Raw genomic sequence first — 26,180 nt, forward strand, 5'->3', positions numbered from 1 at the left:
TGGAAGCCTCTACAAATGTGGCTGCGGAATGCAGCAAAGTAGGGCTACAATAAAATGGCGGCGCCACGCAGTGGGAGCGCGGCACACTAGACCCCAGGGCCTATTACAAATGTCTTATTCAGCAGGGGGGGGGGCTTTACTAGGGACCCCCCCCCCACCTGGCCAAAAAAAAGGGTGCCATTTGTTTTGGGAACCGCCAAATTACGTTCCGAGCCCCTACCAGCCACAGCTCCCCATACACAGTCCTCACCCCTGCACTGCCTCCGTTTTGGGAGGGGGGGTTAGCACGGAGGCCCCCCCTTTTTGAAAATGGGGAACCAGAGGGGTCAGCATACCTTTGGAGACCGTGCACCACTCCAGGCACAACATCTCCCCATCTTGGTATGGGGGGGGGGGGAGCTGCGGGCCAGGGGTACGCTGCGACTTAGGCCACAACCCAGTCGTGTGCGTCCTTACGAGGTGTTCCACTCGCCGCCCAGCCCCTGTCAAGTGGGTCTATGTCACGGCCGACTGAGCGCGGAGCTACAGTCTGCGCACGCTCGCTGGCTAGATTGGGGGGACCTTAAGGATCTAGAATATCCAGTGCGTCACCCAGTACGGCAGTTAATTGCAGTTCACAGGAACAGCTTGATTGTAAAAGGAAAAATTTTCGTTTAAAATTGAGAAAAAATGCCAGGACCAGAGATCCCAGCAGGGAGCTAGGTCCTTATTCCTACTAGGCAGAAAAAAACTGACATCCTATAGCAGGAAGTGGGAGTATACCCCCCCGGGACCGCCCATGGGCGTAGTCAAAGTCTTGTTAACCCTTTTCCGCCTAGTGTCCTACTCCTAGGAAGAGAAGCATAACCCAACGGTCAATGAAGATATGAAGCGGTGTCCGTCAATGAACGAAAGAGAAAAAAAAGTTTTAGTTTTTGTTGGAAAATTTTGTAAATAAGTCTTTTCCTTCACTGATGTGCGCTGATGAAGCTGCACTGAAGAGACAGCACTAATATGCAGCACTGATAGCGACACTGACGGGCCTCATTACTGGAAACTGACTGGCATCGCTGCTGGGAACTGCACTGATTATCAGTGCCCATATCTGCGCAGGTTTCCCCTGTGAGGAAATGCCCCCAATCGGCTCTCCTCACCTCACACTGTCAGTGTGAGGCAAGGAGAGCAAATAACCGGCATTTCCTTGTTTACATGTGATCAGCTGTGATTGGACACAGCCGATCACATGTGTAAAGAGCCGCATCTATCGGCTCTTTACCAGGATCAGGATGCGCCGTGTCCCAGTAACACAGCATGCCGCTGATTGCTGCAGGTGTGCAAGCGCGGCGAGAGTGGGACAACGTCATAGGATGTCGTCCCAGAACAAAAGAGCACCTCATTTGTCTATACGGCGGCCGGAAGGTGGTTAAAGCAGAGCCCTCCCCATAAACAACAAAATAAATAACTTCATAAAAGCTAAAACAAAACAGTCCTTTGCTGCAATATTCATCCCAGTCCAGATTTTCTATGCAGTACTTTTTTCTGCCACTATTGCTTCTTACCCTTACACTCTAGTCCTTGTGTACAAGGACTGCAAAAGGCTAAATACCAGGTAAAAGTTACTTACACAGCTTGCATTTAAAAAATAAAATGTAATCATGTGGTAATGATTATGGAGATGCATTAAAGTGTAACCCCACTTTCATAGTGGAAAAAAAAAAAAAGAAAATAAAGAAAAAAATAATATCATTGAATGTTATTAAAAATTCCTTTTCGATCTGCAGCTCTGTAATTTTCTGAAAATGCAATATGGCTACCTGGAGGTGTACTGAACACACCCCAGAAACATTTCCTATTTGTGTGATTGGCTCACCAATTTTCCCAGAAGTCTGCCCAAGATACAAGTAAGATTTCAGGCATCCCCTGGAACAAACATGTCATTTTTGGTGAGATACTCCCAATAGGAAATACCTTCTAAAGAGACGCAAGCCCAGCAGCTTTCCTCTTTAATGATCTGCAGCTGCACAGATGATTGATAATTATGAAATCACTCCCATTAGACCCACTCAGCACAGGGGAACAGATAAGCAGTGATTTCTTCAGAATAAGGCCCCTTTCACATGGGCGATCCGATCCGCCTGTTAGTTTTCAGGCGTACCTGATCGGATTCTGAATGCATCCCTATGGGGCAGCGGATGTCAGCGGTGACATGTCCGCTGACACCCGCTGCTCTCCGATCCATGAAATCTGGACGGATGGAAACCCTATTTTCCATCCGTCTGGAGGATCGGATCGAATGAGAATGGACAGGCGGTCCGTTCTCATCCGATCTCCCCATAGAGGACAGCGGTGATCTGACAGCTCTGTCTCCGCACACAGAGCTCCGGCAGATCGAGCCCCTGCTGAGCAGAACGGACTCCGTTGGGCGGTGCACCCGTGTGAAAGAGGCCCAACAAAAAGGTAGGAATCTGCAACAAAGGTTGTTATGATCCTTGTAATGCACATACACAGTAGATCACCCAGAAGGGAATGTTTTTTTGTGTCTCTTGTATCTGCCTGGAGTTAAGCCTTAAAGTGGAGTTCCACCCATTTTAATAAGTTTAGATGTACATAATCCCCTTTAAAAATGCTTTTACCAATGTAAACCAATTTTTTTTTGTTGTTGCAAGAAAATACCTTTTTTTCTTCTTTATTCATCCGCTTTTCCGGGTCCGGTGGCCTATAGGCGATTACGTCACTAGGCGATTTGCAAGGGCTGCTGGGATGTATCCCAGCAGCCCTTGCAAATCGCCTAGTGACGAAATCTCGCATTATTACACCGGCACCAGCTGTACTCAGGGATGTATTGATTTGAGTCCACGCTCTGCCCCGCCTCCTCTTAGTGAGCTCTACGGGATGTATTGCTTTGAGTCTGTGCTCTGCCCCGCCTCCTCTTAGTGAGCACGGACTGAAAGCATTACATCCCGTAGAGCTCACTGAGAGGAGGCGGGGCGTGGACTCAAATCAATACATCCCTGAGTACAGGTGGTGCCGATGTAATAATGCGAGATTTAGTCACTAGGCGATTCGCAATGGCTGCTGGGATACATCCCAGCAGCCCTTGCGAATCCCCTAGTGACGTAATCGCCTATAGGCGGCTGGACACAGAAGTGCGGATGAATAAAGAAGAAAAAAAAGGTATTTCTTTGGGGGATTACGTACATCTAAATTTATTAAAATGGGTGGAACTCCACTTTAAGTAACCCTGGCAGTGTTAGTGTGTGTTGCAAGCCCGGTCATGGTCAGTTTTTTCTGGACAGCTTGGCCTGCATGCAAATGTGGAGACAATATTAAAAAGGCAAGAAAAAAAAAAAAAAGGAGACTAAATACTGTTATCACATGTCTGAAGGTTCTCATTCATCCAGGTCACGGTATATCTAGAAGTATATGGTCACATTCAACTGGCTTATTCTGTAATTTGAAGACATTTTGTCCATTATTCAATATACTTTATCAGTTCAAAGGAGTGTCAGGAAAATACACCAGCATTTATATCCATACAGTATACACCATCACCTTGATTCAATCACCATAGAAAGGTAGAGGTTGATTGTACAGGATCATGATGAGAGGTGTGAAAATTGTGGAACTTCCCACTTATAGTTACTAGGGCTGCCACGACGCGTCGACGTAGTCGACTACAAAAAATCGTCGACGTGCGAAAAAAAGCGTCGACGCGTCAGCACGTGACGTGACGTCACACGCATCTCGCGCGAGTTGCATTAATAGTGCGGCACAGCAGCGGTAATGGCGACATCTGATCCTGGGGGAGAAAAAGCCAGCAGCAGCAGTGGTTCCACGTCCAGCAGCAGAGTACAAAAGGCTTCCAGCAGCAGTTCCAGCAGCACACCACCAGTACAAAAGACAGCGAGAGCCCGATCACGGTCATCAAGGGTATGGGAATACTTTCAGCAGAGGCCAAATAAAATGGTCCTCTGTTCCCTTTGCAAAAGTGAAATGGCATACCACGGCAGCACAACTGCTATGCATGAGCACCTCAGAAGAAAGCATCCTGGCGCACTGACCACAAAGGACGAGCCATCTTTGTAAGTACTAGTACTACTAATTTCAACAATATAATGAATGCATTGCTAGCTGATGATTGCTTAGGCCAGGCCAGCTCACTACAAGGCATTTTGCATTTGCAGCCCTCAGTGTCTGTCTTGTGGATCCCTCAGGTCATGATTGACAACAAGTGCAATGATCTGACCATGACCACCAGCACACCTGAGAGCTATTTTGACTGTGACTGCACTCTGCAGCATTATTAATTACAACATTGGCCATGGATATCTCAAAATTCTACTAGAAAAACTACAATTAATATTGTTAGCGTTGAGGCTGAGCATTCATAGATGTGTAAATTGGTAATGTTATTAATTATTATTATTATTAATTATTATTGTTGTTTTTCCTCAGGAAGAGGCAAAGCTGTGTACAAGATTTCTACTTTCATAAAAAGGATGTCACTGCTTGCACACCCCAAGTGGCCATTACACTTACCAATAGCATACACAACATGATTGTAAAAGATATGAGACCTCTTTCCATTGTAGACGGTCAAGGATTTCGTGAGATGATCAGCACATTTTACCCAGGATACACACTTCCCTCGAGGTCCCATTTCACGAAGCTGATGGAGAGGAAATATGAGGAGAATTTTGAAAGATTGAAAGCGTCAATCAAAGATGTCAAATCCAAAATAGCTCTCACCACAGACGCATGGACCAGTATTGCCACAGAGGCATACTTGGGTGTCACATGCCACTTCATTAATGAAGACTGGAAGCTTACATCCTACAATCTGACCACTATGCCACTTGAAGATCGCCACACAGCTGAAAACATTGCTAACTGGGTGGAAAAAGCAGCTGAGAAGTTTGAGATATCCATGGCCAATGTAATTGCAGTTGTTCATGATAATGCTTCAAATGTTGTCGCTGCTCTGCGTATTTTGGAAGTAAAGCATCCTGGCATCTCTTCTCTCAGGTGTGCTGGTCATACATTGCAGCTAGTTGTCAACCATGCCCTGAGGGATCCCCAGATCAGCAAGACACTGAGGGCTGCGAAGTGCCTTGTGGAACATTTAAAAAAAAGTGAGCTGGCCACTACAAAGCTTAAAGCAAAGCAACAACAAATGGGTACCCCTGATCATGCACTAATAAATGATGTATCTGTAAGATGGAACAGTACTTTACACATGCTTGAACAGAGGTGGCCTGTGACTGCCACACTTTCCGATCCTGATGTCACACCACGAGGGAAGCGCTTCCTGGATTTAAAACATGATCAGTGGAGCTTACTTGAGGAAGTGGAACAAGTCTTGAAGCCTTTTGAGTGTGCTACTGTTTTCTTGAGTGGAGAGTCCTATGTGACTGGTTCCGCTCTACCTCCTTTGGTAAAAGGCCTCCAGAAATCCATACAGAGCACAATTTGCGAGATAGCGGCAGTCAAGGCTTTCCAAAATGTTGCTGCACAGGAGATGACCACAAGATGGGAGAGGGAAACTAAATTCAGAGATGACGGAGGAGAAAATATATGTCTTATTGCAGCAGCCCTGGACCCCAGATTCCGCAAGCTAAAATTCCTGGCAGCAGAGGATAGTTTAAAAGTTCACCTCAAGGTCCAAGCTCTTGCTCTTGAAGAGAAAAGAAGATATGAGGAAGAGCAAACACATCAACGTCAATGTGAGGAACAGGTTCAGTCAGCCAGTACAATGAGTCCAGACATGAAACTTTCAGAAAAGAGGCAAGTGTCTATGTTGGACTCTTTGCTCGGTTCAGATTCAGATGAACACCACAGTAATGGTGAGGATGACACTGGTCACATCCAAGAACCAGAAATTCACAGTGAAGTTGTGAGGAATGAGATACACATGTACTTTAGTGAGCAGGCCATTCCAAAGGAAGACAATCCACTGAAATGGTGGAAGGAAAATGAAGGGAGGTTTCCCATCTTGGCCATGCTGGCAAAGAGTTACTTGTCTGTGCCTGCAACATCAACCCCATCTGAAAGTCTTTTCACAGTTGCTGGCAACATTGTGACTAAAAAAAGAGCAAGCCTAACTGCAGAGCATGTCGATATGCTAACCTTCCTCCATTGCAATGCTATATTATAGGTACAGGCCCCCAACCTGTACCTATTGCACTCTCTTGGGTTGTATTGTTGGACTTCTTTAAACTACAAGATGGCTGTTGGCTGCCTTCAGGTAATCTTTCCTCAGTATTGGCCATTAGAATTTGCACAGTGTTGAGCGGTGCTTGCTTTTTGTTGGACTTGGCTCCTTTAAAACTATGTTAGTTTTTAATTTATGTTTTACATTTACAAGTAACACACACACCAAAAAAATACTGGTCAAACACTGTATATGGAAAACATACCTAAAAAGTAACCAAGTTTTAAAGGAGCCAACTAGTCCAACAAAAGCACTGCTCAACACTGTGCAAAAGTAATGGCCAAAATAATGGCAAATACAGCAAAAGATTACCTGAAGGCAGAGAGCTGACTTGTAGTTTAAAGACATTAAAGTGTTAGGCAGATATGGCATTTTTCATGCCTGATGCCCTAAAGTGTTTGGCACTTTATGTGTCTCTTGTATTTTTGCACAGTTGCACAAGTTAGTGTTGTTGAGCACTGCAGTGCTTTATAATTTATATGGCATTTTGAATGCTTTTGGTTTTGAATTAATGGCATTATTCCTGCCTGATGTTAAAGTGTTGTTTACATTTTATTTTTGCCACTGAAACTTCAACCACATTGAAGTATTTTTTGGAAAAACTTTAATAAAAGTTGAAATATTATATTAGAAGTTGTACGTATCATTTTTTGTAAAGTTATTCAAAGGATTATTTAACTAATCAAAGAAAGAACACTAGATTAAGCAAAAAAACAAAAAAATTTAAATAATCGTTAGATTAGTCGACTAATCGTAAAAATAAATCGATAGATTAGTCGACAGACAAATTAATCGTTAGTTGCAGCCCTAATAGTTACATAATCAACACCTTGCTGTCAAAGAGGCTTCATATAGCTGTTAATCCTTCAATTTACATGGCTGAAAGTGTGAAGAGATGTCAAACATCTATGTAAACTGAAATGACCAATAATGAACAGAGGTGAGGAGCCTTCAACATTATGGGGTAGATTTACTAAAACTAGTGCACTAAGAATCTGGTGCAGCTGTACATGGTAGCCATTTAGCATCTTCAGCTTGACCAAATAAGCTTTGACAATAAAACCTGGAAGCAAATTGGTTTCTATGCAGAGCTGCACCAAATTTAGCACTATGCAGTTTTAGTAAATAATCCCCCCCCTCCCCCCATGTATCTGCCACAGAACACCATTTTAACCACTTGACCTCTGGAAGGTTTTACCCCCCCGGACAATTGCGTGGTCACGCAATGCTGTACCCAACTAAAATTTTTTTTTTCTTTCTGACAAATAGAGCTTTCTTTTGGTGGTATTTGATCACCTCTGCAGATTTCTTATGCTATAAACAAAAAAAAAAAAAAAAAAAAAAAAGAAGAAGAAGAAGGAGGCAGACAATGTTGAAAAAAAAATATTAAAATATATATAATATATATATTGATTGGTTTGCAAAAAAGTTATAGCATTTACAAACTAGCGGATATTTTTTATTTTACTAGAAATGGCAGCAATCAACTTATAGCAGGACTTCGATATTGTGGCAGACAAAAATCGGACACCTGACCCTTTTTGGGGACCAGTGACAATAATACATTGATCATTGCTTAAAAAAAAAAATTGGATTTTTGTACTTACCGTAAAATCCATTTCATTGACGGACACAGCGCTCCATATTCAGAACCATAGGGTTATATTGCCCCCTACAGGAGTAGGACACTGGAAAAAAAAAAAAAGAAGAAGACTTGGCTACTCCTATGGGCAGTCCTAGTTGGTATACATCCCCCTCTCTGCTATAGGCCTTCGGTTTTGTAACAGTGTCAGAAGTATTAAAACTCCATAGAGCGGTGGGTGCGGTGTCCGTCAGTGAACTCAGAGTTGGTTTTTATGGTAAGTACAAAAATCCTACTTTCTCTATTTCGTTCATTGACGGACACAGCGCTCCATATTCAGAACCATAGGGATGTCCCCAAGCAATGCCAAACATGAGGGGCGGGACAACAAAAAATCCCAAGGCTAAAACACAAGAGCCAACCAGGTAACAACAGCTCAACAAAAAAAAAAAGAACTGGAGCCCAACCTTAAACAATACACCCCCAAAGAGGGAACAGACCCTCTAAACAGCAGCCTGCAAAAGCTTGCGGCCAAAGGAAGCATCCGCAGATTCCAGTACATCCACTTTGTAGAATTTAGTGAAAAGTGTACACAGACAACCAAGTGGCCGCCTTGCAAACCTGCGTCACTGATGCCTAATGACAGAAGGCCCAAGAAGCACTAAGCGGCCGAGTAGAGTGCACCGTTACAGGGAAAGGAAGAACCTGACCCTTGATAGAATAGGTCTGAGTCACCGTCTGTCTGACCATGTTTAGTCGCAGAAGAAGACAGCCCTTTTCTAGGCCCGTCCGGGATCACAAAGTGAGTCTGACCTTCGAAGAGACTCTTTGGCTGCCAGATACAACCAAAATCGCTCCAACCACATCCAAGGCACGCAACGAAAATTCCTTGGAATGAGTGGGCCTGGGAGACATGGAAGACAACACAATGTCTTCATTCAAATCAAAGTCAGAGACCATCTTAGGTAGGAATGACGGGCGACGGACAAAGAACCACCTTATCTTTGTGGACCACAAGGTAGGGGGTACAACAAGATAAGGCCACTCGTTCCGACACCCTGCGAGCAGAGGTAATAGCCACCAAAAAAAAAAAAAAAAAAGATACCTTCTGAATCTCTCAAATATTTTCAAAGGGAGGCCTTTGGAGAACTAAAAGCACCAAGTTCAAATCCCAGGGTGGTAAAGGAGACCGCTGCAAAATTTTTGCCCACTCAGTTAGTGTTTTAAACACCAGGGCAATGGCTAGGACCGGCCTCAGTGCAGAACCAACAATAGTGAACATATTGCGGGCCACATACTCCGCCTTTCTGTCAGCTGGATCCTTAAAGACCCGAGATTCCTCCACCAGAATCATGGTTGCCTTGTTCAACCTAGAGACAGGGGGGGTCCACCACTGGTGGGACAGTCCACTTCTTGAGGAGTGACTCTTCAAAGGGGTATCTCAGCGCAAAGCGTTTAGGAACAACAAAGGGGCGTTTTGGACGCTCTCAATCTTTCTAAACAAACTATCGTCTGATGGGGGTCAGGTGGGAAAACATGCTCAGGTAAAGAGGGAACCCACCAGAAAAAAGCATTTAGCACTGCTGGAGAACTCACCCTCCCCTAAGGCACTACACCTGTATCACCACAGGGGCAACCGAAAGCAGAGCACCTCATAACCTGCAGAAGAGAGAGAGAGGGACCCCTCCAGAACTCACCACCCCAACAGAGTAGCACCACTCTGCACCGGGGATAGCCTGTATCCAAGTATGGCATTCCAAGGGAAAAGGAAACCCAGGAGTCAGCACAAGGGGAAAAGGAGGAGCTCCCACAGCCATATTTGCCGCCCAGAGGCTCCACTATCATTGCCGCCATTCCTAATGCATGCCCGACCAACCAAAAATGGCTGCCGGCCATAGAGAATCACACAGGCCTCAAAGTAATGTAGCCGACCACGGCAAAATGGCTGCCACAAGCAGCATCCACAAGGTTTCCAGGGACCCAAGAGGGACCCCTGGAGCCCAGGCCACATCCGAAAAGGAGGGGGGGGAATCCGGGCTCAGGACCACCATAATAGCCAGTGCCCACCTCAGCTGGTAAGACCGTTTAACTGGCATGCCGTCCTACCCCCCCCCCCACAGGTACATAGCAGTACACAAGCCCCATACACCTGCCAGCCCACCACTCCAGGGTGTGGGGGGGACAAAGATGGCCCACTTAGGGACCACCAACATAATAATAGGGGGATGGGGGTGCCCGCGTCCGCCCCAAACCACATCCAGGGGGAAAGGGGGGGACATCATACTCAACCATACCAGGAACCAGGCGGGCACAACTTCAGACAGAACCTCCTCATCACCCAAATGAGAGCTGTCGGTCAGGAGGAACACTGTAAATCGGGCTAAGACCCAGTTGTATGCGACATTGCAAGGCGCTTAACTCGCATGCCAGTCCCGTGTCCAGTGAGGCTCTGTCACATCCGACCCAGCACGGAGATCTGGTCTGCACGCGCTTGCTGGCCAGACTGGGGGGGACCACTGGATCTAGAAATCCAGCCAGTTGCCCAGTCCAGCAGTTGATTGCAGAGCTCACAGAAAAAAAAAAAAAAACTAGGAGAAAAAAAGCCATTTAAAAAAAGGAAAAAATTGCCAAGACCAATTCCGGCAGGGAACTAGGTCCTTTCTCCTGGCTAGGCAGAAAAAAAACTGAAGGCCTATAGCAGAGAGGGGGATGTATACCAGCTAGGACTGCCCATAGGCATAGCCAAGTCTTTTTTTTCTGCCTAGTGTCCTGCTCCTGTAGGGGGCAATATAACCCTATGGTTCTTAATATGGAGCTCTGTGTCCGTCAATGAACGAAAGAGAAATATGTCACTGTACTAATGACACTGGCTGGGAAGGAGTTATCAGGGGCAATCGAATGGTTAACTGTGTGCTTTGACTAGGGGAAGTTGTGCTTTGGGCAAGGGGTGCTTTGCAGAAACACAGGATCAAAGCCTTTCACGCTGACAGAACGACAATCTGCCTTGTTTACCCAAACGTGTCCCGGTGGATAGAGTCCCCCAGACCTGCTGATTGGCTCCCGCTGTATCCAATTACAGCGGGTCGCCGGTGGCATGTGCTTCCCAGACCTGGAAGTGTCAGATCACGTACTAGATACGTGATCTGGTGCAGAGCAGTCGCCCTGTCGCAGTACATGTACGTGGGGCGGTCGCTAATCGGTTAAATATCTCTGATCCTTTAGGCTATCCCTGAAACCTCACCTCTTCAGGGAAGCATATTACACCTCCAACTAATCTTTGATCACGTCCATCAGCTCATCCTCTCCAGTTATAACATTTTATACCACTTGCCCCACCCTTTTAGATTGTAAGCTCTTACGAACAGGGCCCTCTTAACCCTCTTGTGTTTTATTGTATTGTCACTGTACTGTCTCCCTTTTATATTGTAAAGAGCTGCGTAAACTGTTGGCGCTATATAAATCCTGTACAATAATAATAATAATAATAATAATAATAATAATAATAATCTCATGCTTTGACAATAATTCACACCTTTATTGTAAGAAAGCAGTAAATTGTAATCTTCACATTGAGACCGTTACAAATGTCCCCACCAGTCACCAAATTCAACCTTTAACTTGATGAAGAGAAGGGAACACCTGAAACAGACTTCAACTTTTATGTACCCAAGTACTGCTTACTTTTGAAAAAAATCCACAGCAGTTTCGGTATTAAAAGGAGTGCAGTGCTCTTTGGTAATATATTTATACAGTAGAAAAGAGTTTCTAATATGAGAATGATTGTTATTTTGTAAAAGTTTTAAAAACCATATGTAGCAAGTGAGGAAACTGCTACCAGCGTAGTTATGGCCGATATACTGTTCCTTTAACCACTTGCCGACTGCTCACAGTATATTTACTGCGGCAGTCGGCCCCGGCCAGGCAGAGTGACGTAGGTCTACGTCACTCGCCTGTCACTCCTTCTAGAGCCTTCACGGAGGAGTGCGGGAGTGTGACTGGCGGACCCGATGTCCGCCGGTCACACTACGATCGCCGCTACAGCGGGAGAAAGACAGAGCGGCTTATGTAAACAAGCCGCCTGTCAGTTCTCCCTGTGTAAAAATGAAGATCAGACGGTTCTACTATGTAGAACCGTTGCTTTGTTTTTACACCAATAGCAATGTCCCACTACAGTTAGAAGCACGCCCCTAGGACACACTTAACCTCTCCCTGTCCAATACAGTTAACCCCTTCCCTGCCAGTGTCATTTTTGCAGTAACAGTGCATATATATATATATATATAGCACTGATTACTGTAGTAATGTCACTGGTACCCCCAAAAGTGTCAAAAATGTCAGTCAAGGGTCCGATCTGTCCGCCGCAATGTCGCAGTACCGCAAAAAAAAAAAAAAAAAAAAAAAAAAAAAAAAAAAAAAAAAAAAATCGCAGATCGCCGCCATTACTCGTTAAAAAAAAAAAAAAAAAAAAAAAAAACACCAAAAATGACAAAAATCTTTCCCTTTGTTAGTAAACGCGATAACGTTTGCGCAAACCAATCAAAATATGCTTTTTGCGATTTTTTTTTACCAAACATAGGTAGCGTAAAACAAATTGGCCGAAAATGTTAAAAAATTTTGATTTTTACATTTTTTTTGGGGGGGGAATTTCATATAAAAAAAAAAGTGAAAAATAGTTATTTTTGCAAAAATTACGCTCTTTTTTTGCTTATAGCGCGTTCTCAAAAAAAAAAAAAAAAAAAAAAAAAAAAAAAAAAAAAAAAAAAAAAAAATCGCACAGGTGATCAAATACCACCAAAAGAAAGCTCTGTTTGTGGAAAAAAAAAAGAACGTGAAATTCGTTTAGGTACAGCGTCGCACGACCACGCAATTGTCCGTTAAAGTCACGCAGTAAAAAAAAAAAAAAAAAAAAGAAAAAAAAAAAAAAATCGCAAAAAACCCCCTGGTCTTTTAGCAGGAAAATCCTCCGGTGGTAAAGTGGTTAAGTTTGCTGCTTATTTTGAGGTTCTCCTGAAGAGTGACGTGTTGGATTGTGGGACATGTAGTCCAGAGGAGGATGAAGACTGTGCAAAGTGGGCCGAATGGAACTATACTCCCAGAGAGCTGTGGGTTCCGCGGGGGATTATGGGAGAGTCGATAAATAAGGGGCGGAGTCGGATGTTCGCTCTCTTGCCTCGGAGACCGCGCGTGAGGTGGACAGAGCCAGAGACCTGCTGCGGGGAGCAGAGCGAGCAAGGCCGTGGCCTATTGCGAAGATACCTGGGAGAGGTGGCGGATGTCACCGAGGAGTGACTGATCCAGAGCGGTGACACCTTGGAGAGATGGCGGACATTCGTGGAGGAGTGACCGGTCTGATGCAGAGGACTGTCGGAGAGAGGAGTCAGAGGATCGGGTGAGAGATACCCAATCGTAGTGAGCACAGCAGCCCACAGACACAGAGAAAGGGCCTGTGACGCAGTACAATTACAAAGAGAACTGTAACATAGTGGGGCGGTTGCCATAGGACACTGTTGATTCTGCCTAGTGCATGGTGAACCGGAAGGCTGCATCTGTGTGCACACAGCGAATTATACTGATATTAGTCAGATCCTGGATACAAGTACCCCTTTTTCTCTTTGGATTACAAATATTTGAGCTCCTGCTGCCAGCAAAGATTAGCAAGGCCTTGCTCAGGAAGAGACTCACCACTTAATCCAGAGACATAGGGGGGGCCCCTATAGGTGATAGAGTGCACCCTTCAAGGTTATATCTAAGATTGGTATATGTTCAGTGTGTCATATTCATGCAGCTGAGTTAGTCAGATCCAACTATCTTATCTATAGTTAATAAAGTGCTAAATGTCTGATGTGTCACTCTCACACATTTATAAGCAGAATTGCATTATTATTACAGTTATATTCATATGCTTCTTCAGTTAGATATTGCTATATTTATTTATTTTTAGAGCTCTAGAAAAGCTTGGCATTCTTGAACATGTGAGATTTTTTTTTTTACTACACTTCTTCTAAGCTACTTTTACATTAACATGTTTTTAAAAACTCACCTTTCATATTCATAGGGGTCAGGAAGCAATGGACTTGTGGAAATACAGGATGAAGTTGATTTATCAAAAGAATAAACTTTACCTTGAAGATGAAAAAACAAAAAACAAACAAAAACGGAGAATGATACACTGAATGATAAATTGATCTGATAATCTTAAATCTACAACTAAACAGGTGTGAGTACAGTATTTGGTCTTACAATAAATCAAATGGGTAAACCAGCACATAGGAAGCTTATGTGTAAAAACAATCACCAGAAATGCAGCTGTTGAACCATAGCAAAAGCTATGTGGCAAGTAAGAAAAATAAATTAGGTGCAATATCTGTGAAAAAATTGTATGACGAGAAAAGGTTTTGTGCATGTATGTATGTATGTATGTATGCCAATTATAAGTGCTAGTGCTTAAGTGCAAACATATATGCTAATAAGCACCTGAAACCAATTGCTTGGTATGTATGGGTGCAAACTTAAAGGTGCTGGTGCTTCAGTGCAATGGTGTATACTTAAAAACAATAATATTCATAAAACCAAAAAATTACCAATCAGAAAAAATTATTTCAATCACAAAAATATCTTGTGTGCAAAAAAGAAAAAATGCAAAAAATGCAAGCATTAGTAAAATACAAAAAAAAAACATTTCTCAAACTTAATAATCTCATATCAAACAATTAAAAATAAAGTCCATTGAATAAAGTTCATTATTATAATCCTCCCGTGCAGAAAAGTGCCAATAGTGCTGAAAAATAAATAAATTCCAAGGTGCTTGTGATGTGTCGGTGAGGATCCTTCCACCACAGTAATTAGTGCCTGGGTAAACTCACCAGATATATTGCTGGTAAAATTATAAACCAGCAATCAAGCTTTGTTCACACTTTACTTAATCCTTGACCTCCTCTCTCCTTGGTCACCGCAACTCAGGTTTAAATTAGTGGAATCACATAGAGGGATAAAGAGGGATGCCACACATAACGTTATACTGCATAATAAGACTATTTTATTTATAAAAGATAAGTTCCATAACACTAACAAGGATGGTGTCTGCCAGACACTAGGGATCTGTGCTGTGTAAAATTGATCCTCTGCTCAAGCCGTCCGTGAGCAGGGATATATAAAGCAGTTCCTTTCCAATGCTTGAGCAGTGCTGTCTCAGTGTCCGGTAAGCCTCGCCCTACCGGTTTCGTCACCTGACTTCTTCTCAGGGCGGTGTGAGAGATCAAGCATTGGAAAGGAACTGCTTTACATAACCCTGCTCACGGACGGCTTGAGCAGAGGATCAATTTTACACAGCACAGATCCCTAGTGTCTGGCAGACACCATCCTTGTGAGTGTTATGGAACTTAAAATAGTCTTATTATGCAGTATAACGCTATGTGTGACATCCCTCTTTATCCCTCTATGTGATTCCACTAATTTAAACGTGAGTTGCGGTGACCAAGGAGAGAGGAGGTCAAGGATTAAAGTGTGAACAAAGCTTGATTGCTGGTTTATAATTTTACCAGCAATATATCTGGTGAGTTTACCCAGGCACTAATTACTGTGGTGGAAGGATCCTCACCGACACATCACAAGCACCTTGGAATTTATTTATTTTTCAGCACTATTGGCACTTTTCTGCACGGGAGGATTATAATAATGAACTTTATTCAATGGACTTTATTTTTAATTGTTTGATATGAGATTATTAAGTTTGAGAAATATTTTTTAGTATTTTACTAATGCTTGCATTTTGCATTTTTTCTTTTTTGCACTTGCACTTTTTGCACACAAGATATTTTTGTGATAATTTTTTTCTGATGGGCAATTTTTTGGGTTTAGGAATATTATTGTTTTTAAGTATACACCATTGCACTAAAGCACCAGCACCTTAAGTTTGCACCCATACATACCAAGCAATTGGTTTCAGGTGCTTATTAGCATATATGTTTGCACTTAAGCACTAGCACTTATAATTAGCATACATTTGCTTTAGCATTTTTTTTGTTTTACATTAATCTCACTACCATCCCATATTTATTCACCACTATATTATATTATATATTATATATATATATATATATATATATATATATATATATATAAAAATCTCTCGTCATACAATTTTTTCCACAGATATTGCGCCTAATTTATTTTCCTTATTTGGTCTTACAGTCTGTGGGTTCAGAACAGTGCTGGTGTGTGGTCTGGTCTGCTCATGTTACCGTTGTCTTTCAACAGAGTGCCTATAAAGGAAGGCTTTTTTTGCTTAGAATACACTAGATATTCCATGAGTTACATGTTAAGTGCCGGTTCACACTTGTGCGGCTGCGGAGATCGCATTAAATTCGGAGCGCACTGCTCCTTCATTACATGCGATCTCATGTGCGGTGCGAATTTCAGCCATACACTTTGTATGGCTGAATTCGCACTGCATCCGCACCAAAGACGCACAGGAGGCATTTTTTGAGCCGCATCAAAATCGGATCGCACAGTGGTTCACACTTGTGCGATCCGATTCTGTGTGTACTTGCAGATCGCACTGCGATATGCAATTAAACTGAGGGTGACGTTAACTTTTAATTGACACCCCCTGCGTATCGCATATGGCAGTGTGAACTGCCAGATGTGCGGATGCGATGCGGGAACACGCTGCATATTCGCAGTGTTCCCGCATCGCACAAGTGTGAACCGAGCCTAAAAGACTTTCTTGTTAAACGGGTCCATCACAAAGCCAGTAATAAAATTAGATCTGGTCCTCATCCAGATTGCTGGCACTACAGAGAGATACTGAAGCAAAAGGAATACATTATTTTATTCTGAAAACATTTTTCACAAATGCTCTTTAAAACAAACTGAGGGTATATTTGCCACTTGTTTTTTATTTCAACAAAATGGCGGCCTTCTGCACACAAACACTTACTCCCGGTTGCATGAATGCTGTAAATCGTGTAGAGAACTCCACGTGCGCGTTTCACCCTTTTTTCGGAGCTTAACCGTAGAATAGGGCGAAATGTGTCTGAGGAATTCCCTACAGGTGGAAACAGGAGCTAAAGCCATCTAACTCATTTTACTCACATTCATTCAACAGGTAGTCAGTGTCCATGTGCAGACAGCCTCCAATTTGCTGAAGTGTACTAGAGCCCGGTCTCGGTCTGTTCATATGCTGATCCGACTAATTTAAGCAGTACTATTTTCACTGCTTTAGGCTACATATGCAAGTACGTGCAGATTTTTTGTAACCTTGTAATCATGGAGTGTATACATTCCCCATGTACAGTCTAATGCCAATGACTAAACAGTAAATGGTTCCTGACATGCAAATCACACCGGAGTGGTGATACAGAGTCTGAAAACCACAGAGTCAAAAAACCACATATCAAAGTTTGATAAAGCATCCAAAAGGAGCATGGTATATACAGTTAGGTTCATATATATTTGAAAACTGGCACAATTTTTATACTTTTGGCTCTGTATGCCACCAGACTAAAATTAAAATGAAACAATCCAAATGAATTTGAAGTGCAGACTGCCAGCTTTAATTCAAGGCGTTGAACATATATCAAGTATAAATATCAATTTTTATACACAGTTCCCCCATTTTCAGGGACTCAAAATGTAATTGAACAAATGGATATTATAATCATAAATAAAATTTTCATTTTTAATATTTTGTTGAGAATCCTTTACTGGCAGTGACTTCCTGAAGTCTGGAACTCATGGACATTACCAAAGACTAGGTTTCCTCCTTTTTGATGCTTTGCCAGGCTTTAACTGCAGCTGTCTTCAGTTATTTGTGGGTCTTTCTGCCTTTAGTTTTGCCTTCAGCAGGTGAAATGCATGCTCAATTGGGTTGAGATCAGGTGATTGACTCAGATTTTGCACAATATTCCTCTTTTCCTTCAAAAGCTCCTGGGTTGCTTTTGCGGTGTGTTTTGGATCATTGTACTGTGAAGCGCCGTCCAATCAACTTTGCTGCATTTGGTAATCTGGCTGCTTCTGCCTTTTGTCACATCAATAAACAACGACGCAGTGCCACTGGAAGCCTTACATGCCCATGCCATCACACTGTCTCCACCATGTTTTACAGATGATGAAGTGTGCTTTGGATCATGAGCTGTTCCAAGCCTTCTCCAAACTTTTTTCTTCCCGTCATTCTGGTACTTCGTTTCATCCGTCCAAAAAAATGCTTTTCCAGAACTGGTCTGGCTTTTTTTACATGTTTTTTGGCAAAGTCTAATCTGGCTTTTCTATTCTTCAGGCTTGTGAATGGTTTGCACCTTGTGGGGAACCCTCTGTATTTGCTCTCGTGAAGTCTTCTCTTGATTGTATACTTTGGCAATGATATTCCCTCCTCCTGTAGAGTGTCCTTCACTTGTCTGGATGTTGTGAATGGGTTTTTCTTTACCATAGAAAGGATCCTGCGATCAGCCACCACTGTTGTCTTCTGTGGACTTCCAGGCCTTTTTATGTTGCTGAGCTCACCAGTGCGTTCAGAATGTACCAAACTGTTGATTTGGCCACTCCTAATGTTGCTGCTCTCTCTGATGGATTAGTTGAGTTTTTGAAGCCTTACAATGGCCTGTTTCCCTTGCATGGACAGCTCATTTGAACGTATCATGTAGGTTCACAGCAATAGATTCCAAATGCAAATACCACACTTTGAATCAACTCCAGACCTTTTATCTGCTTAACCACTTGCCGACCGAGCCATAGCTGAATGATTGCTACAGCATGATCGGCCTATTCTGGGAGGGTGTACAATGACGTCCTCCCAGAATCGCGTTTCCCACGCACCCCCTGGGGCGTGCACACGGAAGTGTCCATGCTCGCCGGGTCCCAGGCGCATCACGGATCGTGGTAAAGGGCCAATGACAGCGGTCCTTTACCATGGATTGCTCCATCCAATGATGGAGTGATAATTTTTCAACAAACCGGCGCATGTCCGGTTAATTTCTCTCCTCACACAATGTACACAACGATCGGTACAGTGTGCGAGAAGAGGAGAGACTGCAGCTGCACCCATCCACTGCCTCCTCCATACCTCAACTATGACTATGCCCATCCGTGCTTCATCCATGCCACATCTGTGCCCAATCATTGCCATCTCAGTGCTCATCCGTGCCACATCAGTGCTCATCCATGCCACATCAGTCCCACTACAGTGCTTATCAGTACCACTACAGTGCCTCACAAAACTGTAATGGGAGGTCAGGAAATGGTGCTGCCTGCATGTTGGGCCTCTGTATGTGGCAAGGCTGTGTAAAGGTGTCACACATTTGGTATCGCCATACTCAGGAGGAGTAGCAGAATGTATTTTGGGGTTTCATTTTTGCTATGTACATGCTAGGTGTTAGAAATATCTTAAAAAATTGACAACTTTGTGAAAAAAAAAAAAAAAAAAAAAAAAAAAAGTTTTCATTGGCTTTTCACATTTTCCAAAAATGTATCCAAAAAATATGACATGTTCAAAAGACGCATTATGGCTCCTAGATTATGTGTTGGGGTGTTTGCTTTCCAAAATGGGGTCATTTTGTGGGCGTTTCCATTGTCCTTGTGCTCCAGGGCCTTCAAAAGTGTGATTGGTTGTCAGGAAATAACTGGATTTTTGACTTACCGTAAAATCCTTTCCTCTTAAGTTTATTGACGGACGCAGTCCTCTGATCCATATCAGTAGGGTCATACTGCCCGCTACAGGAGTAGGACACTAGGCAGAAAAAAAGTTCTTGCTACGCCTATGGGCAGTCCCAGAGGGTACACCCCCCCTCTCTTCCTGGATAGGATGTCAGTTTTGTATCAAAGCAGTATCAGAAAAGTAACACCAACCCAACTCAAAAAAGGAGGGGCGGGTACTGCGTTCGCCAATGAACTTAAGAGAAAAGGATTTTACGGTAAGTCAAAAATCCAGTTCTCTCTATCGTTCATTTGCGGACGCAGTCCTCTGGATCCATATCAGTAGGGACGTCCCAAAGCAGTGCCATAAAATGAGGGGTGGGTAAAGCAGAAAAGAATAAGTCCCCAATACTAAACATAGCCAACCAGGCAACATAGGACTCATCAGAACAAGAGATGAGGCCCACCTGAAAAACAGTAAACACCCTCAAGGAAGACCGAAAGCCCTCCAAACAGCAGCCAGCAAAACTATGCGGCCAAAAGAGGCATTTGAAGATGCCAGCACATCCACCTTATAAAATTTGGTAAAGGTGTGAACAGACGACCAGGTAGCCGTCTTGAAACCTGAAACACAGACGCATGTATGGCGAAAAGTCCAGGAAACACTATGCGCCCTAGTAGAAGGCGCCGAAACAGGGAAAGGTAGGACCTGACCCATAATTGAATAAAAGGTGGGGTGAGGTACGTGGCGCTGCCTAAGGGTGATGAATAAGTAAATATGGTAAGGGATGTGTCTTCCAAATGAACTCTATATAATTAAGATACTAAAGTGCTAGTGTGCATATTCAAATATCAAATAACAATACAAACCAATATATGTAATAAAGACCAATAATGGTGATATAGAAGGACAAAATGTGAATAAATATAAAAAGTGCAAAGGTGAAAGTGATTCTCTGGTTTGTAGAAGGAAAACCAGGATAAATTGGCTTAAAGACAGGTAGGCCAAATACTAATATATATATATATATTATAAATAACCAGTGCTATGGTGAATAGATACACAAAAGTGTGATGGCTAAAAAGTGGTCACTGAATGATATCGAATGTAAAAATCAAATATGAAACTTAATTGGTGGTATAGTGAAGCTGATATAAAATAAATTAGTGATACAATAAATATAATTATAAGGTCAAAAGTCCATAAAGTGCTGGAAAATTGAAAACCGTGCTTCAATAATTCTGATGGGTGATATTCGGGGTGATCCGAGTGCTTGGTGCCAGGTGAAGGAACGGTGCACCCCTCCAATGTATCCCGCACTCACCAGAATTAGGGACCCCTACAGGGGTATTGAGCCTTAAGGTATTATAAAGTATCCTCTATCAGGCGGTTCCTGTACACTGGACTCGTGGAGAAAGGGATCCCTGGATCATCTCATTCACTTAGGCAATAGATACTCAATATGGTTGGTGTGGCCTCATATCCCCATTCATCATTAGGTAGGTGTATGTCCAAGGTGATCTCCTTGCTGCAGTGCTTCAATCTTGCTTCCTTTCACATGTGGTGTTTGGCTTCTCTGTTCTCCTATGGGCGTCGCCTGCTCCACTGTGGGTTATATCCTTTTCCTGTCTATTACTTTTTTGTTCTTAAGCGCGGAATCTTCCATCTCCATAATTGAATAAGCCTGCACCACTGTCTGTCCGATCCATCTGGAAACAGTCACAGCAGATGCAGGCAGCCCTGTTCCAGGGCCATGTGTGTACAGAGAGTGAACCTGACTCACGAAAAGCAGTCGCCAAGTACACCTTGAGTGCCTGAACTATGTCCAGTATGCAATGTACATTCCTCAGGATGTTTGGGCTTAGGACACAAAGACGGTAATACAATGTCCTCGCTCAAGTGAACACTAGAAACCACCTTCGGAGGGAAGGACGGATCCGGACGAAGTACCACTTGTCTCCATGAACCAACATATAGTGAGGACAGGACAATGTCGCCAATGCCGACACCCTGCACGCAGAGTGACGGCAACCAAGGAGGCCACCTTCTGTACTAAGGTAGGCAGGGGAAACCCCCGTATACTTGCAGAAGGAGGTTCTTTAAGAACCAACTGCACCAAATCAAGGTCCCCAGTTGGAGACGGAGGTCACACCGTAAGTACCAAAGTGACGCTTCCCCTGGAAGAAATTGCGCACCAGGGAATGGGCGGCCAACGGCCTTTGAAAGAAAATGGCCAAAGTCGAAAACCTGACCCCTGATAGTACTCAAGGCCAACTTTTGATCAACTCCCCATTGAAGGAAAGCCAAGATCTGGGCCACTGAGTAAGAGCGAGGGGGAGGCCAAAGAGACTTGCACCACGCAATATACAACTTTCTTGTACAATGAAAACTCAAAAAAATACTTTTTATGCCAGGACCAAAGATCCCAGCAAGGAACTAGGTCCTTACTCCTGACTAGGCAGATTAAAACGGACATCCTATGCAGGAAGAGAGGGGGTGTACCCTCCAGGACTGCCAATAGGCGTAGCCAGAACTTTATTTCTGCCTAGTGTCCTACTCCTGTAGGGGGCAGTATAACCCTACTGATATGGATCAGAGGACTGCGTCCGTCAACGAACGATATAGAAATGTGTAATTTTTGCTTCTAGAACACCTGGGAGGTGCTACTTGGATGCTGCACCTCTGTATGTGATCAGGCTGTGCAAAAGTGCCACATGTGGTATCGCCATACTCAGGAGAAGTAGCAGAATGTATTTTGGGGTGTAGTTGCAAGTATGCCTATGCAAGTATGCTTATACAGTGTGTGAGAATTAACTTTGTAATATGACCAATTTGTGAAAAAAAAAAAAAAAAAAATCCTTTTGCAAAAGAATTGTGGGAAAAAAATTACAACTTCAAAAAACTCACCATGCCTCTTACTCAAAAAGGGCTCTTTTAGGGGGTATATGTACTTTACTGGCTTGTTAGGGTCTCAATGATTGGCACCATGACTTGAAGACTCTATAACCTTCACAAAGACCAAATAATATAGACTTGTTTGGGTTATTTTTACCAAAGATATGTAGCAGTATAATTTTTGGCCAAAATGTATGAAGAAAAATCACTAAAATTGCAAAAATGTTAAAACCGAAACAGAGAAAAATGCTTTTTTTTTTTTTACAAAGTTTTCGGTCTTTTTACATTTATAGCGCAAAAAATGAAAAACCCAATGATGATTAAATACTATCAAATGAAAGCTTGGTTTGTGTGAAAAAAAGGACGAAAATTTCATATAGGTACAAGGTTACATAGTAGTTGAGGTTTAATAAAGACAATAGTCCATCCAGTTCAAACTGTGTAGGCGCGCGTGGCCGTAATCAACTCTCATACTCCTTAATGTTCTGATCCTTGAGATGTACATCCAAGAGTCTTTTGAAAGTAGCCGTACTGCCCGCAGAAATTACCTCTTGTGGTAGAGAATTCCACACTCTTGTAGCCCTAACGGTAAAGAACCCCCTGTGTTGCATGACTGAGTAATTGTCATTCAAAACGTGAGAGCACTGAAAGCTGAAAATTGGTCTGGTTAGTAAGGGGGTTTAAGTGCCCAGTGGGTAAGTGGTTAATTGATGAAGAAAAAACAAAAGGAGTAGCCACACCTGGCCATGAAACAGCTTTTGATTAAACTGTCCAATTACTTTTGGCCCCGTGAAAAAGGGGGGGGGGGGTTGTCCAATCTTAGGAGCTGCCTGCAATTCATAAACCCTTCCTCCAATTTGGATGTACATACCCTCAAATTAAACCTGAGAGTGTGCACTTTTAGCCCATATCCATTATATAACCATAGCTTTTTTGGTGTTCTGCAATATCACAATGGTTTGGGGTCAAATTTATTTGTATACAAGTTTTTCAATTTTTTAAACTAATATGTTCAATATTCTTCCTATTTATGGTAGATCAAACCTTTATTTTAGAAATACAAACTACAACTAAGACCTTTTTCACATTTTCACGGTTCACACAACTCGCAATGTTTTCAAAGCACCTATTAGCTCCAGTTTGTAAATGTTAACAGATCTTAATCACCTGACCTCCGGAAAGTTTTACCCCTTCATGACCAGGGCATTTTTTTTTGCTATTCAGTTCAGCACTGTGTTACTTTAATTGGCAATTGCACGGTCATGCAACACTGTACACAAATGAAATTTATATCAGTTTTTTCCCCATAAATAGCTTTCTTTTTCTGGTGTTTGATCGCTGTTTTTTATTTTTTTAATTATATAAATGCAAATATTGAAAAGAAAGGGGTGCGCTGATTAGGTGAAAGGCTGCAACCAGATGATAGGACGTGTATATGTTTAAAAGTGATGGTGCGCTTTTCTTAAATGTGAAAAATCATATATTGAACAATATATAACAAAAATGGGAAAAAAAACCCAATCAAAATCACAGTGATAGGTGAGTAGGTGTAAAATGAACAAACAAAATAGTCAAATAACACTCGATGTGACTATACAAATACACATTAAAATAAAAGTCCATTGAATAATGTGATCCAAAATGTGAAAAAATGGTGAAGAAAGTCCAATTAAAAATCAAGGTGATGATATAGTGTTCCCTCCACCGGGTGAAATGCCTCCTTACCTGGCGGAAAGAAGGTAAGTGCCTGATAATAATATTCTAATATGGAAACCAGTGTTCTATTTCCACCTGCACACGTGCAAGGTCACCCAGGTGATAAATAAATACAAGCCTCTTACCAGATGTAAGAGACAATCAAGCCTCTAAATATCCTGATCATGAGGATGCTTCTTTAACACCATGGATGGATGAAATCATTCACACTTTCTTCCCTCTGTATATACCAACGTGTGTCTCCTATCCTTTTGGGGTGATGGACTCCCCGCGATGTTCCTCTAGCTGTTTTTCTCTTCTTAGCTCTACAGACAGTGAAGTGAAGACACACGTTGGTATATACAGAGGGAAGAAAGTGTGAATGATTTCATCCATCCATGGTGTTAAAGAAGCATCCTCATGATCAGGATATTTAGAGGCTTGATTGTCTCTTACATCTGGTAAGAGGCTTGTATTTATTTATCACCTGGGTGACCTTGCACGTGTGCAGGTGGAAATAGAACACTGGTTTCCATATTAGAATATTATTATCAGGCACTTACCTTCTTTCCGCCAGGTAAGGAGGCATTTCACCCGGTGGAGGGAACACTATATCATCACCTTGATTTTTAATTGGACTTTCTTCACCATTTTTTCACATTTTGGATCACATTATTCAATGGACTTTTATTTTAATGTGTATTTGTATAGTCACATCGAGTGTTATTTGACTATTTTGTTTGTTCATTTTACACCTACTCACCTATCACTGTGATTTTGATTGGGTTTTTTTTCCCATTTTTGTTATATATTGTTCAATATATGATTTTTCACATTTAAGAAAAGCGCACCATCACTTTTAAACAATTATATAAATGAAAAAAATTGAAAAAAAGGAAAAAAAAAAAAAAACAAAAAAAACAAACACCTTTATTTTCTACTCGGTTATAAAATGTATCCAATCAAATCAAATGTCTGTATAAATTTAGACCAAAATGTATTCTGCTATGTCATTGGTAAAAGAAAATCTCAATAAGTGTATATTAATTGGTTTGTGCGAAAGTTATAGCGTCTACAAACTATGGTATACACGTATATATATATATATATATATATATATATATATATATATATATATACACACACATACATACATACACACATACATACACACATATATATGTGTGTGTGTGTGTGTGTGTGTGTGCGTAATATATATTATATATATATATATATATATATATATATATATATATATACACACATACATATATATATATATATATATATATATATATATATATATATATATATATATATATATATATATATATATGTGTGTGTGTGTGTGTGTAATATGCAATTTATATATATATATATATATATACACACACATACTCACACACACACATACTGGAATTTAGGCAGCTATAGACGCTATACTGGTAATTGCGGTCATCAGCGACTGATGGGACTGTGATAGGGTGGCGGGCAATCTGGCTCTAAAATAAACTATAAAAGGGAGGGTCACTAACTGACACGGACGTTGCTAGTGGCACTAAAACAGTGATCAGTGATAATACTGTACTAAGGATACTGGCTGAGGAGTTAACATCTAGGGGCAATCAAGGGGTTAACTGTGTGCCTAACAATGTGTCATGATTGTTGCTTCTCACTGCTTTGCAGACCCGAAAGATGTGTGATCATGTAGGTGCTTGTGTGTGTACCTGCCACCCACTTACAGTATATTAATTAGGCATGCTGGCTGCCTTTAAAAAAAAAAAAAAAAACTGCTAGCAGGCTTTCAACACGTTATAAAGTGGTTGTAAACCTCAGACATGAAATATGAACAAAGCACATCCTTCTATACGGTGTACTTGCCTCTCTCCAAAGCACTCAATGTAATTTCTGTTGGATGTATGGGTTCTCTCTTATCAGTACGAGTCACTTCAGGCAACTTTTCCCGACACTAATAGTTAAAAATATAATGGGGATGGAGCTGCAGCACACAGTCTATGATTCATAGCCACAACTGTGCTTGTTCTGGGGTGGGTCCCTTCCCTCTGATCAGGGCTCAGAGCTGTTGGCTCCGAAGACTTCAGATCCCCGCCCCTGCTTCTAAAAGAAGGGAAATCCTTTGCTTTGGATTTTCAGTATGATCTGCAGATATACATCTATAAGTTGTATAG

At 42.1% G+C, this 26,180-nt stretch overlaps 1 protein-coding gene across 1 annotated transcript in view; it reads right to left on the reverse strand.

Moving 5' to 3' along the window:
• SETD7 (SET domain containing 7, histone lysine methyltransferase) overlaps positions 1 to 26,180 on the reverse strand; it is a 102,186-nt gene that overhangs the window by 22,925 nt on the left and 53,081 nt on the right. The window contains exon 5 of the mRNA XM_082245884.1: positions 13,813 to 13,894. Coding sequence (XP_082102010.1) covers positions 13,813 to 13,894 — 82 coding nt within the window. The remainder of the gene's footprint in view (positions 1 to 13,812; positions 13,895 to 26,180) is intronic.

This window comes from Pelophylax lessonae (genome assembly GCF_965119305.1).
Source record: "Pelophylax lessonae genome assembly, chromosome: 1".
NCBI classification, from domain to species: domain Eukaryota; kingdom Metazoa; phylum Chordata; class Amphibia; order Anura; family Ranidae; genus Pelophylax; species Pelophylax lessonae.